The sequence below is a fragment of the Mauremys mutica genome, chromosome 13 (genome assembly GCF_020497125.1).
Source record: "Mauremys mutica isolate MM-2020 ecotype Southern chromosome 13, ASM2049712v1, whole genome shotgun sequence".
Taxonomy (NCBI): domain Eukaryota; kingdom Metazoa; phylum Chordata; order Testudines; family Geoemydidae; genus Mauremys; species Mauremys mutica.
Genome location: NC_059084.1, coordinates 7,316,971 through 7,329,786, shown reverse-complemented (window position 1 = coordinate 7,329,786; position 12,816 = coordinate 7,316,971). Strand labels below are relative to the sequence as shown.

The 12,816-nt window shown below is 44.6% G+C and overlaps 1 protein-coding gene across 2 annotated transcripts in view; it reads left to right on the top strand.

Moving 5' to 3' along the window:
• Window positions 1-10,890, top strand: part of SLCO4A1 (solute carrier organic anion transporter family member 4A1) — a 45,781-nt gene extending 34,891 nt beyond the window's left edge. For both annotated transcript variants that reach the window (XM_044986583.1, XM_044986584.1), the window contains 7 exons: window positions 2,147-2,301; window positions 3,160-3,355; window positions 3,972-4,134; window positions 5,501-5,673; window positions 6,150-6,214; window positions 7,023-7,171; window positions 9,449-10,890. In XM_044986583.1, coding sequence (XP_044842518.1) covers window positions 2,147-2,301; window positions 3,160-3,355; window positions 3,972-4,134; window positions 5,501-5,673; window positions 6,150-6,214; window positions 7,023-7,171; window positions 9,449-9,595 — 1,048 coding nt within the window. In that variant the 3' untranslated portion in view covers window positions 9,596-10,890. The remainder of the gene's footprint in view (window positions 1-2,146; window positions 2,302-3,159; window positions 3,356-3,971; window positions 4,135-5,500; window positions 5,674-6,149; window positions 6,215-7,022; window positions 7,172-9,448) is intronic.
• Window positions 10,891-12,816: the final 1,926 nt, after the last annotated feature.

Here is a 12,816-nt window from a genome sequence, read left to right as displayed (position 1 = left end):
TCTTTCTTTCTTTTCTTTCTTGGTTGCTTGAGTGTAAAGAAGTCATATGCAGCACAGTGGTAGTCGCTCATGAATATCTAAATGCCCAGAACATATGATGCAGAGACCCCGCATTAGAACTGGCTGAAAACAAAACTTCCCTCCCATTGAAAATGTTTCAATTTGTTAGGGGAAAAAATCTCAATTCAGGGTGAAAAGTGAATAATTTGAAATGTTTCATGGGATGAAAAATTCCATTTCAGGAGAATCAAAATGGAGGCTGACCAACTCCCTGGTGCCCAACTCCACAGGCAGCCAGTTTTCCGAGGAGTAGGTAGCATGGGAACCAGAGCAGACAGCCCTGGGAAGCGGCTGCCCCGGGAGTTCAGAAGCTCCAGGAGGCAGCTGCCTGGGAAACATATGGAGGCTGGCCCACCTACCTACCTGCCTGGTTTCCATCAAAAGTTTTGACAGAATCAATACACTCCCACATTTTGATTTCATCTAATCAGCATTTTCCAGCAGAAAAGAGTTCCATCAGCAATGTTTTGACCAGCTCTACTCATGTGACATCTAGTTGCATGGCCGTAGTTTTGCCCCCATTCCACATTCTCTCCAAAGCAATAAGCAACTGTCAAGTGATTTTGACATAAAACACACGCATACATCGTCTGTCTGTATGGAGAACTCTGATGAGTACATCACTCACTGTCATTCCAGAGATAACCAGTATGTTCCAAACTGCTTTTGGCAGGACTTTTCATTACACATAACAGCCTCAGAGGGGAGCAATTGGAGTAGGCTAATAGAGTTACATGACAGAATTTCAAGCCAGTTAACAAAAGAAATCCCAGCAAAGCAGTGTAGATTTCCTAAATCAATATCGCAGATAGAGGAGGAGAACTGAGACTATCAAGCAAGCCTGGGGCTTTTTCTGTATCCAACAGAAGGAGCACTGCTGGATCATCTTTCTGCATAAATATGGCACATGGCAAATTGTCTGGAATGTCTGCTTTCCCCTAATAAATTCCAGTTAGTCAAAAGCAAAATGTATTTGCTAAACATACTAGTTAAACTTAAACTGGGACCCACTTTGTCTGGCCTGTGTTGATTGCTGCTTTACAGTAGGACGATAACATCTTTATGAAAGTACTTAGAGCAGGAAAAAAACGTATTAGGTTTGAGTTGTAGAATAGTAAATGTGTGACACACAGGAGTGCTGATAAGAGACACTGGTTTATTTCCTGATCCCAGTCACTTGGTCTGGGTTAGGGTTACAAAGATTGAAATCACTGCTTACTGATACAATTCCCATAAACTGAAATGAGAATTGAGTGTATTCAACAGCTAGCAGAACCAGGATCTAAAAGTGATATTTACTGGTATGTTGTCCTTCAATTCTGACCCAATTCTGAAAGGTGCTGAGCACCCTCAGATTTTATTGCCCTGAATGGGAATTGAGGACACTCAACACCTTGCAGACACAAGCCCCGAATTTTCAAAACTCACCATCTAAACTGCATCCACAGAATTTGTGATTTCACCAATTGGTGTCTGCAAGACCCACATTATTTTGTTCCTATGATGTCAATGATTGCATATGCGACACCCATTTTGCATATGCTGGTCCCTGTTTGCTTATGTAAATATCAGCTAGGTGGACACAACAGATGCATTCACGAAGTCTGCAGGTGCAATCCAGGTATTCAATTTGGGAAATCATCATTCTACATGAATAGGCAACTGGAAAAAAATACTGAGAAACCCCTACAACGTGGATCAAACTCAGTGGACAAACTCGAGATTTTCCACTTCCAAGGGAGGAGACTGCCGACAGGCGATGCTACCCAACAACGTTCATCAAATAGTCCCCACCTGAGTAGGTGGAGAGGGAGTGGTCAGAGAGGGGTGCTGCTCCTTGGTGCCATGACTGAATCAGCATGAGGAGAGAAGCACGCTGCATTTTCAAAGAGCTGCATCAACTATTTCCTTTCTTTTTTCTTCCAATGAAAGGTGGGGCAGCTGGGTACCACCCTTATGCACGGATGAGCCTAAAGACCCCCCCTCTAGCCCTTTAGATTCAAAGAGACAATAACAAAGTAAAACTGCACCACCCAATGCAATTGCCTCATATTTGTCTTTTCTGTACGCCTCTTGGACTCGACAGATCATTATTGCTGCTTCTGAAGAACCCGACCTTCATCTTCCTCTGTTTAGCTGGAGCAACTGAAGCCACACTCATTGCGGGAATGTCTACTTTTGGACCCAAGTTCCTCGAGTCACAGTATAGTTTAAGTGCCTCTGAAGCTGCTACCTTGTTTGGTAAGAAAACAGATTTTCAATAATGCCCATGTAAATTTTATATTGTCTAAAAATACTAAAATCTCATGATCAAGGAGATGATCTCTTTTATCACAGAGTCAAATGCAGTCCTGACCCTATGCGGTAATGACACTGTGTGTATCATGTAAAATGTGGCTGCAATCTTAGATATAAATGGCACCATCCGACCCAGCAGACCTGCACCGTGTGCGTAGTCAGTGTTATATCTGCTAACTTTAGTGGGAAATGTTTTTCCAACTTTTACACCAGTTGATCCTGCCAAACCAACACAGAGTGAGCTGGGGTTTGTTCCTCTTTGTGCACCATCAAGAGAACTGTCAATAGTGGTATCTAAGTATTACTCAAGTGCAAATGAGGAGAGTATCTGAGTTACGGAACCTGTATTACTGGTAACATACAGCTGGAAAAAACCCAGCTTCACTCTCAGATCCCAGGCTGATATATACACACATAGGTTAATACATTTAAATTGGCAAACTGAGCAAATTTGATCTGAATTCAATGGGATACAAAAAACATGGAACCCCATAATGCTATTCTTAGAGAGTCATTTTTCAGGGCAGAACTGCACTATATGCAGAAAATATTTCCTTATTTTCTGAGTTTTGGGGCTAGGCTTTCAGAGCTGCTACTGAAGGCAGAAGGTATCCTTTTCTTTTCTTTTCTTTTCTTTTCTTTTCTTTTCTTTTCTTTTCAAGTCTTATAAATTCCCGTCAAGAAACAAGCATAGGCCAGTGGCACAGAAGGAGTTACAATTATGCCAACTCTGTAGTGTATTCATTCAGATGAATAGAGACTCCCTTCCTGACATTTATAGGCTTGTTTCTTTTCCCCTAGGTTATCTTGTTGTGCCAGCGGGGGGAGGAGGCACATTCCTGGGAGGATTCATCGTGAATAAGTTTAAGCTTCGTTGTTCAGGAATCATCAAGTTGTGTTTATTTTGCACAGTGACAAGTCTACTGGCTGTTTTCATATTTTTCATTCATTGCCCTAACATGCCTATGGCGGGAGTAACGCAGATGTATGACCGAAGGTAATAATAATGATCACAGTTCCCGTCAGTCGTGTATTGTGAGGGTACAGAAACACAAGGATAAACCTGAGTGATCAACACTGAGGTTAATATTAATGCACTACAGAATAATGTCGCTGCATGGTTGCAAGGCCAACCTTATAGGCATGTTCCAAGTGTATGACTACACACAGCCTAGCACCTTCCAGCATCCCACTGCCTTAGCATCCCCTCTCACACACTCCTGTTCCCTGCTTTTCCTCTTAGGTCTGGTCTACACTGGGGGGAAGAGGGGATTGATCTAAGTTACACAACTTCAGCTACGTGAATAAAGTAGCTGAAATCGACGTACTTAGATCTACTCACCGCAGTGTCTTCACTGCACTGAGTCAACAGCTGGCGCTCCCCCGTCAACTCTGCCTGCACCTCTCGCTCCGGTGGAGTACCAGAGTCAATGGGAGAGTGCTCAGCGGTCAATTTATTGCATCTAGGCTAGATGCGATAAATCGGTCCCCACTGGATCGATCACTGCCCGTTGATGCAGCGGGTAATGTATACAAGCCCTTATTCCACCCCACCCAGCCCTGGAAGATACGGTTAAAGGAACATCTGCTGACTAATCCACTGTTTCCTTTAGCATCTTACTGGAAAGCAGCCTAAACCTGACTGCAGCGTGCAATACCGAATGTGACTGTCTAAGGGAGATCTACAGTCCAGTCTGTGGAAGCGATGACATCATGTATTACTCTGCCTGCCACGCAGGGTGCACAAAAAAATCAATCCTCGATAGTGGCAAGAAGGTATGGTTTGAAGAACCCAGGTGTTAGCAAAGAACATTAGTTAGCACATCCACCTTCATAAATTCTGGCCAGCCTTGATGAAGTTACATTAAGTTTATTCAGGTTTTGAGCTTTGCTTTAAAGCTGATATAAACTGTAGAAGGACCCCCTGTGAATACATAGGATTCGTGAGCGTTGGGCACCAACTGAGATGCAAGTACTCTGGTTATGCTTCTGCTGCTCAGCACTGACCTAGTCCTGCTGTTCCATTTTGGAGTTTGACGTTCCAAATGTTATTACTTAAGGGTCTAGACTCCATGCAGTGGGTCAGATTCTGCTCTCAGCTGCACCGATGTAAATCCTGCATAACTCATAGATTCATAGATTTTACGGCCAGAAGGGACCATCATGATCATCTAGTCTGGCCTCCTGCACATCGCAGGCCACAGAACCTCCCCCACCCACGCCTGTAATAGACCCCCAACCTCTGTGCCCTCACATCATGATTTAAAGAACAGAGAATCCACCATTTACTCTAGTTCAAACCCACCTGTGGCCCATGTTCCTACGCTGCAGAGGAAGGCGAACCTCCCCCTCCCCCAGGGTGTCTGCCAATCCGACCTGGGGAAAATTCCTTCCTGACCCCAAATATGATGATCAGTTAGCCCCTGAACATGTTGGTGAGACCCACCAGCGAGACACCTGGGAAATAATTCACTGTAGTAACTCAGAGCCCTCCCCATCCGGTGTCCCATCTCCAGAAGTTGGAGATATTTACTACTAGTAGTTGCAGATGGACTACATCTCACTGTAGGCAGTCTCAGCATACCATCCCCTCCATATATTTATCAAGCTCAGTCTTGAAACCAGTTAAGTTTTTTGCCCCCACTGGTCCTCTTGGAAGGCTGTGCCAGAACTTTATTCCTCTGATGGTCAGAAATCTTCATCTAATTTCAAGCCTATATTTGTTGATAACTGAACTCTGAATTTACACGGGTATAAATGGGAACTGAATTTGTCCCATTGTGTGCACATAATTCCCATTCTCAGAGCAAAGTTTGTCCCATTGTGTGCTCTTAATCCCGTTAGTATTTTGTGCACTTAGGGGACAGCGTGTGTGAGGGTGTTCACACTATGCAATAACTAATGTTTCCAGAGTTCAGAGCAGTCTTGTGAAGTTCATTGCCACCCGACCTGATAATATTTGCACTGGAAACTAGCATAAGGCCAAATTCTTGGCCCTGCTGTGGTTGCCTTATTCTGCCCCAGGAGCAAAACCCAGCTGTAAAAATAGCTGATCTGACCATGTGCAATTCTAGTCATGGCCCAAATTATGACTATTGAAACGCTGTCTCTTTGGGAAATTGACGAGGTGTTTGTTTCCCAGGTTTACCATGAGTGTAGCTGTATCCTGGAGAATGATCCCACTGGTTCTGCCCAAGCGATAGCAGGGAAATGCACTTCCTCCTGTGAGAGAAGGACTGTTCTTCTGGTTTTCATGTTTTTTGTGATTTTCTTTACATTCCTATGCAGTATTCCGGCGCTGACCGCAACTCTACGGTAAGCAGCGGAACCTTCTCTTTACCGTACAAAGCCTCCGTTTTGGCGGGAAGTAATTGAACGCAAACATTTTCATTTTATCCTAGCGATTGTGGTACAGGGCCTGATGAAAATGGCCCAGTTTTCAGTGTGTTGACGATATCGAGCGTGATTCTCCATTCGGTCCAATTGTGAGCACAATCTGAGCGCTTGTGCCTGTATGTAGCTCATTTGTGCCCTCAGTGAGGTAGTTAGATGTGCAAATACCCAGACTTGCCCTCACAATTCCCAAAAGCGTGGACACACATTTTGCTGGTGCACATTATGTCCACAAAAGGGGAGAATGAGCCTCATTTCTGGCTGAAAGTATATCCCTTTGTCATCAGAGTACACTGTTTGATGGTGTTACGGGGTGTGGAGAGGCTTTTCTCTTTGCTGCTGGTGAGTTGCTACTGCTTCATGTCAACATTTTAAAATTCTACCTGTGTGTACTCCAGGTGTGTCTCCGACAGACAGAGGTCGTTTGCACTAGGAATCCAGTGGATTGTAGTAAGAACTCTAGGTATAGTATGGAGTGAATGTGTATGTCTTTCCTATTGTATTTATAAACCACTTATCACAGGAGTGTCGATGGGCCGAATACAGATAGTTTAAGGGGACTGGGGATATGTGATGTTTGAGTGGAGGATGTTTTCTCTCACCTACCTACACTATTCATAACATCCAATCCTGTTTGCATGTAATTTGCAAACAGGAAAAAAAAGAGCTCAATTTTGCAGCTAGATTGTTCACTGTGAATAGCACATCCAGCTGTAGAGATAACTTAATACAGAACAGCAAAGCTTCATACAATATCATTAGCTTGAGTTTAGTAAATTCAGGGCGCCAGCCTGGCTAGGACATCAAAAGTTCCTGGGGGTCCCGGTGGGGATGCAGATTTGAACTCTTACAAGTGTCATATGCTGAAGTGAGCTCTCTTGTTAACCATGTAACCTGGCAGTTGGACGGAAAACTACAACTCCCATAACAGGTTTCCAAAGCAGTAAACAATAGCGGTGGGCAGCTGCTCATTCCAAGAAGAAAATGGGCTGTGTTGTCCAAGGCCCTGGATAACTACATATGCCATTGCTGAGTTCATAGGCTGGGGTTTTCAAAGGAGCAGATGGGCATTAGTCACCCAGCTCAGTAGGGTTTGGGTGCCTAACTCCTTTAGGCTCTTTTGGAAATTCCAGCCATGCAGGCTGCAGTGTTAGCTTACTCAGTCACTGTACCTGCAAAACCTGACACATTGTTTCAAAAGTGCTTTGGGCTACCTTGAGGATGATAGATAGAAGTTATATCAACTGATGTTCCATTCTGTCTTCATGCAGGAGGCATTCCCGGTCCTATTGCCTTCGGCTCAATGATTGATCTATCATGTCTGGTGTGGCAGGACCAGTGTGGAGAACAAGGTTCTTGCTACGTTTACCAGAACTCCGCCATGAGCCGATACACTCTGGTCGCTGGAATTGTCTACAAGGTGATGCCCAGTTATTATTTCACTTTCACATCTCCTAGCCTGTGCTTTTTGCTTACGACTGGTTAGATGAGCAGCGCCAACTGCAGCAGAATTTTGGAAACCTCTGTTATGCTGTTCTGATCACAACACAAATCCTACCTTCACGCAACTTTGGTGTGAAAACACAGCAAAGTGTTTGTCACTAAATGCAAATATTCCATTTATGATTCGCAATTTAACAACTCTCTGGGTACCATCATTCTCCTGAGTTCATATTATTTTCCAGGCTAAATGTTTTTTCTCTAAAAATTTTTCCTCTAAAAACTCCACAAAACCCACATTTTATTAAAATCACTCACTCTAGAACTAGAGTTGAGTGGATAAATGCAGTCTATTAGCTAGTGTGTCTCAGGTCACTCTGCTCATGCTGTAAAGAAGAGTAAATAGCCATTCTCTGATCACGGCTCGAAAATGTCGAGAGGGCGAACGTTTCAGTATTTATGAGCAGAAAGCATTGTTTTAGCTCAGTCCAAATTGGCTTGCAGGTCACAGAGGAATCAGCAGCTGTGGTGAGAAGGTATATGTGTAGCAATGATAGTATACACAGCAAAATACTACAGGTCAGATCCTCAGCTGCTCTAAATCCAGGTAGCTCAGTGCAGTGTGGTTCCAGGTGTTTTAAATGGCTGGAGCTTCGGTTCCCAGTGCACTGCTGTCATGGAGTCAGGTGATCAGAGAATCTAGCCCCGGCTAATTGTCAAGAACAAGGTAAAGAGCAGACCTTCCCTCACCCCCAATCCAAACAGTCCTTCATTTAAAACCAAATCCCAGCTGCAAGAAAACCAGTTTGTTTCCAAAATAATGGCACGGTTGCTTTTTCCATACAGGGTTTGATGCTGTGTGATGATAGGTCATGACTGCAAAGTTCAGCTTCAGAGCTGAACTTTCCTGAAGCTGCAGTGGTTTAAATGGAGGGTTTGGGGTCAGTCTGTTAGAAAGATGACAATGGGAGGCCAGGTGTGAAGTTTATATGTGATCTTCATCATCATCAGGGATTGTTTGATGTGGATAAATCCCCCTCATAATGCTAATGGGTAGTCGCTACCCCCCACCCACAGCATAGTACAGTGTTGGTCTAAAAAGTATGACCATAAATTGTGTGTGTAATGGCATGAAGTTTTATTTGTACACCTCTACCCCGATATAACACAGTTCTTGGGAGCCAAAAATCCCTACTGCGTTATAGCTGAAACCCCGTTATATCGGGGTAGCAGCGGCAAGGCTCCAGCGGCGATTTAAAGGGCCCAGGGCTCCCCACAGCAGCCAGAGCACCGAGCACTTTAAAGCACCACTGGAGCCCCACTGCCGGAGCCCCAGGGTAGCAGCGGCAGGGCTCCAGCAGTGATTTAAAGAGCCCTGGGCTCTGGCCACTGCGGGGAGCCCGGGCCCTTTAAATCGCCGGCCGAGCCCTGCTGCCACAGCTCCGGGGTAGCAGTGGCAGGGCTCCAGCAGTGATGTAAAGGGCCCTGGGCTCTGGCCGCTGCGGGGAGCCCGGGCCCTTTAAATCGCCGGCCGAGCCCTGCTGCCACAGCTCCGGGGTAGCAGTGGCAGGGCTCCAGCAGTGATGTAAAGGGCCCAGGGCTCCCCGCAGTGGCCGGAGCCCCGGACCCTTTAAAGCGCCTCCGGAGCCCTGCTGCCGGAGCCCAGGGATTACCACGCTATATGCAAACCCGTGTTATATCGGGGTAGAGGTGTAATTTGCCTCATGCTAAGCACTACTCACATGGTAGCAAGAGCTTGTAAAATAAGGCTTTCGGGCCTCACCCTTGTGCAGTCTTGCTCTGCTGCCTCTACATTCAAGGGAACTGTGCAGATTAACTGGCTGCTCACTGAGGATTCATGCACATTTCTAAAAAGTAGGCATGCACACCTGCTCATAATCAACTGGAGCATATTCCCAGAGCCACATACTAATATATTTTCCTGGCTAATCTCTTCCTTGTCTTTATAATCCAGCCAAATCCTCCTGCACAGATCACCTGCATGTCAAATTGTCTTTACAACTCCCTCGGAACGTGTTCAAACTATTTTAATCTGGATCTGGGAAACCTGGAGGGAGCTACTCAGCCACTGTTAATTGGCATAGCTGCATTGGCACCAGCAACACCACTGTCTTCACAGTTGCTGTGCTGATTTACATTATTTGGGGATCTGGCCCTGGGTTTTTAAATAAATGAGAGTCATGCTGGGTATTAAAAGTGGCTCTATTAGTAACAGGGGATGTCTTGATGATTACAGGTAGTTGGAACAGTCTTCTTCCTGCTGGCCTGTTTCCTTTACAAACCGCCTCCCCCAGAATCCCTACCAGGGAGCTCAGATGCATCGGAAAACGGGAACTGTGTCCTCCAGGAGAACACATCTCTCCAGACCCAAGCTGCTGACTAGCACTGTAAATACTGCAAGGGACTTTCTCTCAGCCTCATAAATACCATGTCAAGATATTGTTCTAGTCCTGTTTTTATGATTACTATTATTATTACTATTGCTTTAAACTTTGTTTTTCTATTTAAAGAAGGATATTTGAAGTAAGTTCTGGTCTGGCGTAACATTTTCTGAATGGCAGAAGCACATGAGAGGATATGTACATTGATGCCATATGAGGATCTGTGCATTGGTGCTTGACATTGTTATTTTACTCACTGGTAGCTTTATAGCTAGGGTGACCAGATGTCCCGATTTTATAGGGACAGTCCCGATTTTTGGATCTTTTTCTTATATAGGCTCCTATTACCTCCCACCCCCTGTCGCAGTGTTTCACATTTGCTGTCTGGTCACCCTATTTATAGCACTTCTGTAACAAACCTGAACCACATTAAAGAAGCCAGGGTACCACTGTGGGACCAGATTCTCAGCTGGTGTAAACTGGCACCATTCACTTCTGCTGAGAATCTGGCCTGTAACACATACATCATAGAGCCGTCAGTTGCAAAGCACGTGTGTTCAGGCTTTTTAGGTCTGATCAACGGCCTATCCTCGTGTTGACAGTCTGCTACCATATGCAAAGCAAGGAAAAAACAAAGAACAGTGGTTTTTGTGTTGCTGTAGCACATACAGCATTGCGCGTAATGCACGCTGTATCCTCTCTCTGCTCAGTTCAGTTATAGACATTTAACTGCGATAGTTCATATTACTGTGCAATGGAAGACATGTTTGAGAACACAGATTCCCTGGGAAGTTCATCAGTCGATCACATACAACACACTGTTGAAACTTGAACGCCACTGGCTATTTTGAACTCACTACCCAAGCCTTTTTCTGTCACTACCTCTGGTTTCCTAATTCCAGTCCCAGGATTTGCAGTATAGTTACAATCTGCTTTTCTTCCATTGTTTTAAGATGGACACATTTTGTAATGTCCTGTAAAGGCAGTTGGATTATTTGTTGTCCTTGAGCTATTGTGCTGCTTGACACAGAAACACATAAGATATGGATCTATGCAGTGTATTGTTTGTTCTGCTTTGTAAAGACATTGTACGCAGAAAAATCAGAACTAATTTAATTTTTCTTAGACTGCTAGTTTAAAGAGAACCTAACATAGCGACAGACTTTATTGTATGAAGCTAATGAAAAGATCACCCAGATTCTCAGCTGGTGTAAACAGACACAGCTCTGTTGATTTCAGTGGAGCTATGCTGATTCAGGGCTGCCCAGAGGATTCAGGAGGCCTGGGGCAAAGCAATTTCGGGGACCCCTTCCATAAAAAAAAGTTGCAATACTATAGAATACTATATTCTCATGGGGGCCCCGTGGAGCCCGGGGCCTGGGGCAAATTGCCCCACTTGTCCCCCCTTCTGGGCAGCCCTGTGCTGATTTGCACCAGATGATGATCTGATCCCTTGTTTGCAAATAAACTGGGCCACATTTTCAAAAGTGCCCTTTAAATATGCACTGCAGTATTAACCGTATGTTGTTGGCAAGGCCAAGCAATGGATTTTCAGCATCTGATGGCCAGATTTATGGGTGGCTGTCTCACCCGCACCCACGAAATCTGGCAGGTGTCAGAATCTTATTATTTGGCTCTTCAAATGGTTGCACAAGCAAAAATTGCAGGTAAAAATTCAGCACTTGGATTGAGGCCCCTCTGAAGATGCAGGCCCCTGAAATCCTTACCCTGCATAAAACCGTAGTGAAGAATTATAGGACAACCACTAACGAGCTGTTTAATCAACATGTAATGGTCACTACAAAATATTTAGAAAGATTTTGTAGCTACTTTGTATATTTTTTTATATTTATGTTTTTGTAAAAGAGTGAAGAAGGTTAAAAAGCTGTTTATAGCTTTTTCGCAAAGGACCAAACATTCCCAAGCACAGCCGGCACCATTAAACACGGCCCTATACCATGCCTGGTGTTTCCCATTCTACTGAGGGTGACACTGTGGTGGAGATACGGGGTTGAAGTAAAATGTCTGTTCTTTCCTTGACACTCACTGGGAACGGGCTTTGCATAAGAGTTCCTCTGCCATCCGTGAATCCTCCTCCGCCAAGGCCATGGATTTACTTTGCAGAAGCTGCCGTTAAAAGGCCTATATTTACCAACCATTGTCACACCACAGTGTCTAGGGATGTCTACACAGCATTTTGGAGCAAGCCTCTCAGCCTCAGGCTAGTCGCACTATTGCTCTAAAAATAGCGGTATAGTAACACATTGAAGTTGGGGCATGGGCTGGAGCTTGGGCTCTGAATCCCCCAGCCCCAGCCGCAACTTCAGCAGCTTCAGCCCGAGCTGCAAGTTCAAAGCACTGTCTATACCTCAACTTTTAGAGCCATTGACCTGGGCTGAAAGGCTCGCTCCAAAATGCCATGTACACCTACCCTGAAAGAGAATAGCTAGTATTGGGAAACACTGCAACGTCTCTGCTATCAGAGCATGGTAACTCCTGCTGCACACCGACATTCTGGAAGGCATCCCTGGTCAGTAGCTCTGGGTAGTCATGGACCTGTTGATAGTGCCTGCCCAGAATAAACGCCTATGCACTGGTGCATACAGAGCCCTTGCAGTATTCTGGGTGCGGCGTCCCCCTCTCTGCTGCTTGACACCCACTCCCCATCTTACACACCCGTGGGGGTTTAAGGGCTGTGACTAGGCCCAAAGAGATTAACCCTGACCAATAGTAAACGGTTCTTCATGACCATCAACAGTTTTCTCAGGCGCCTGTGAGCAAGACAACCACTATCTACAGGAGTCTGCCACTCCAGTACACTAGAAACAAGAAAGAGTCCCAACACTTTGGGTACAAGCAGTAGCCTGGTGAGTTGCATGACATTATTTTGGGGAAATATTTTGTGCATAATGTACTTATGATGTTAGAAGTGTTTATATATATATGACATGCTTTAGTGGTGTTTATAAAATGAAATTTATATGAATTTATCATTTCAAGAGCAAAAGAATAGTGGTGTTTTATTATGTTGACGTGGGATTGAAAATCCTTGATTTGAATTAAATAGCAAAAAAACCCTGTTCCTATTAGGGCAACATTTGTATATAAAAAGGCATGTATGTGCACATGGTATCTGAAAGGACATTTCCCCATCTCATGTGAAGTATTGTATTCCTATCATGTCACAGAAATATAAGCAATATTTGACAGGTCCTTTGTGTGT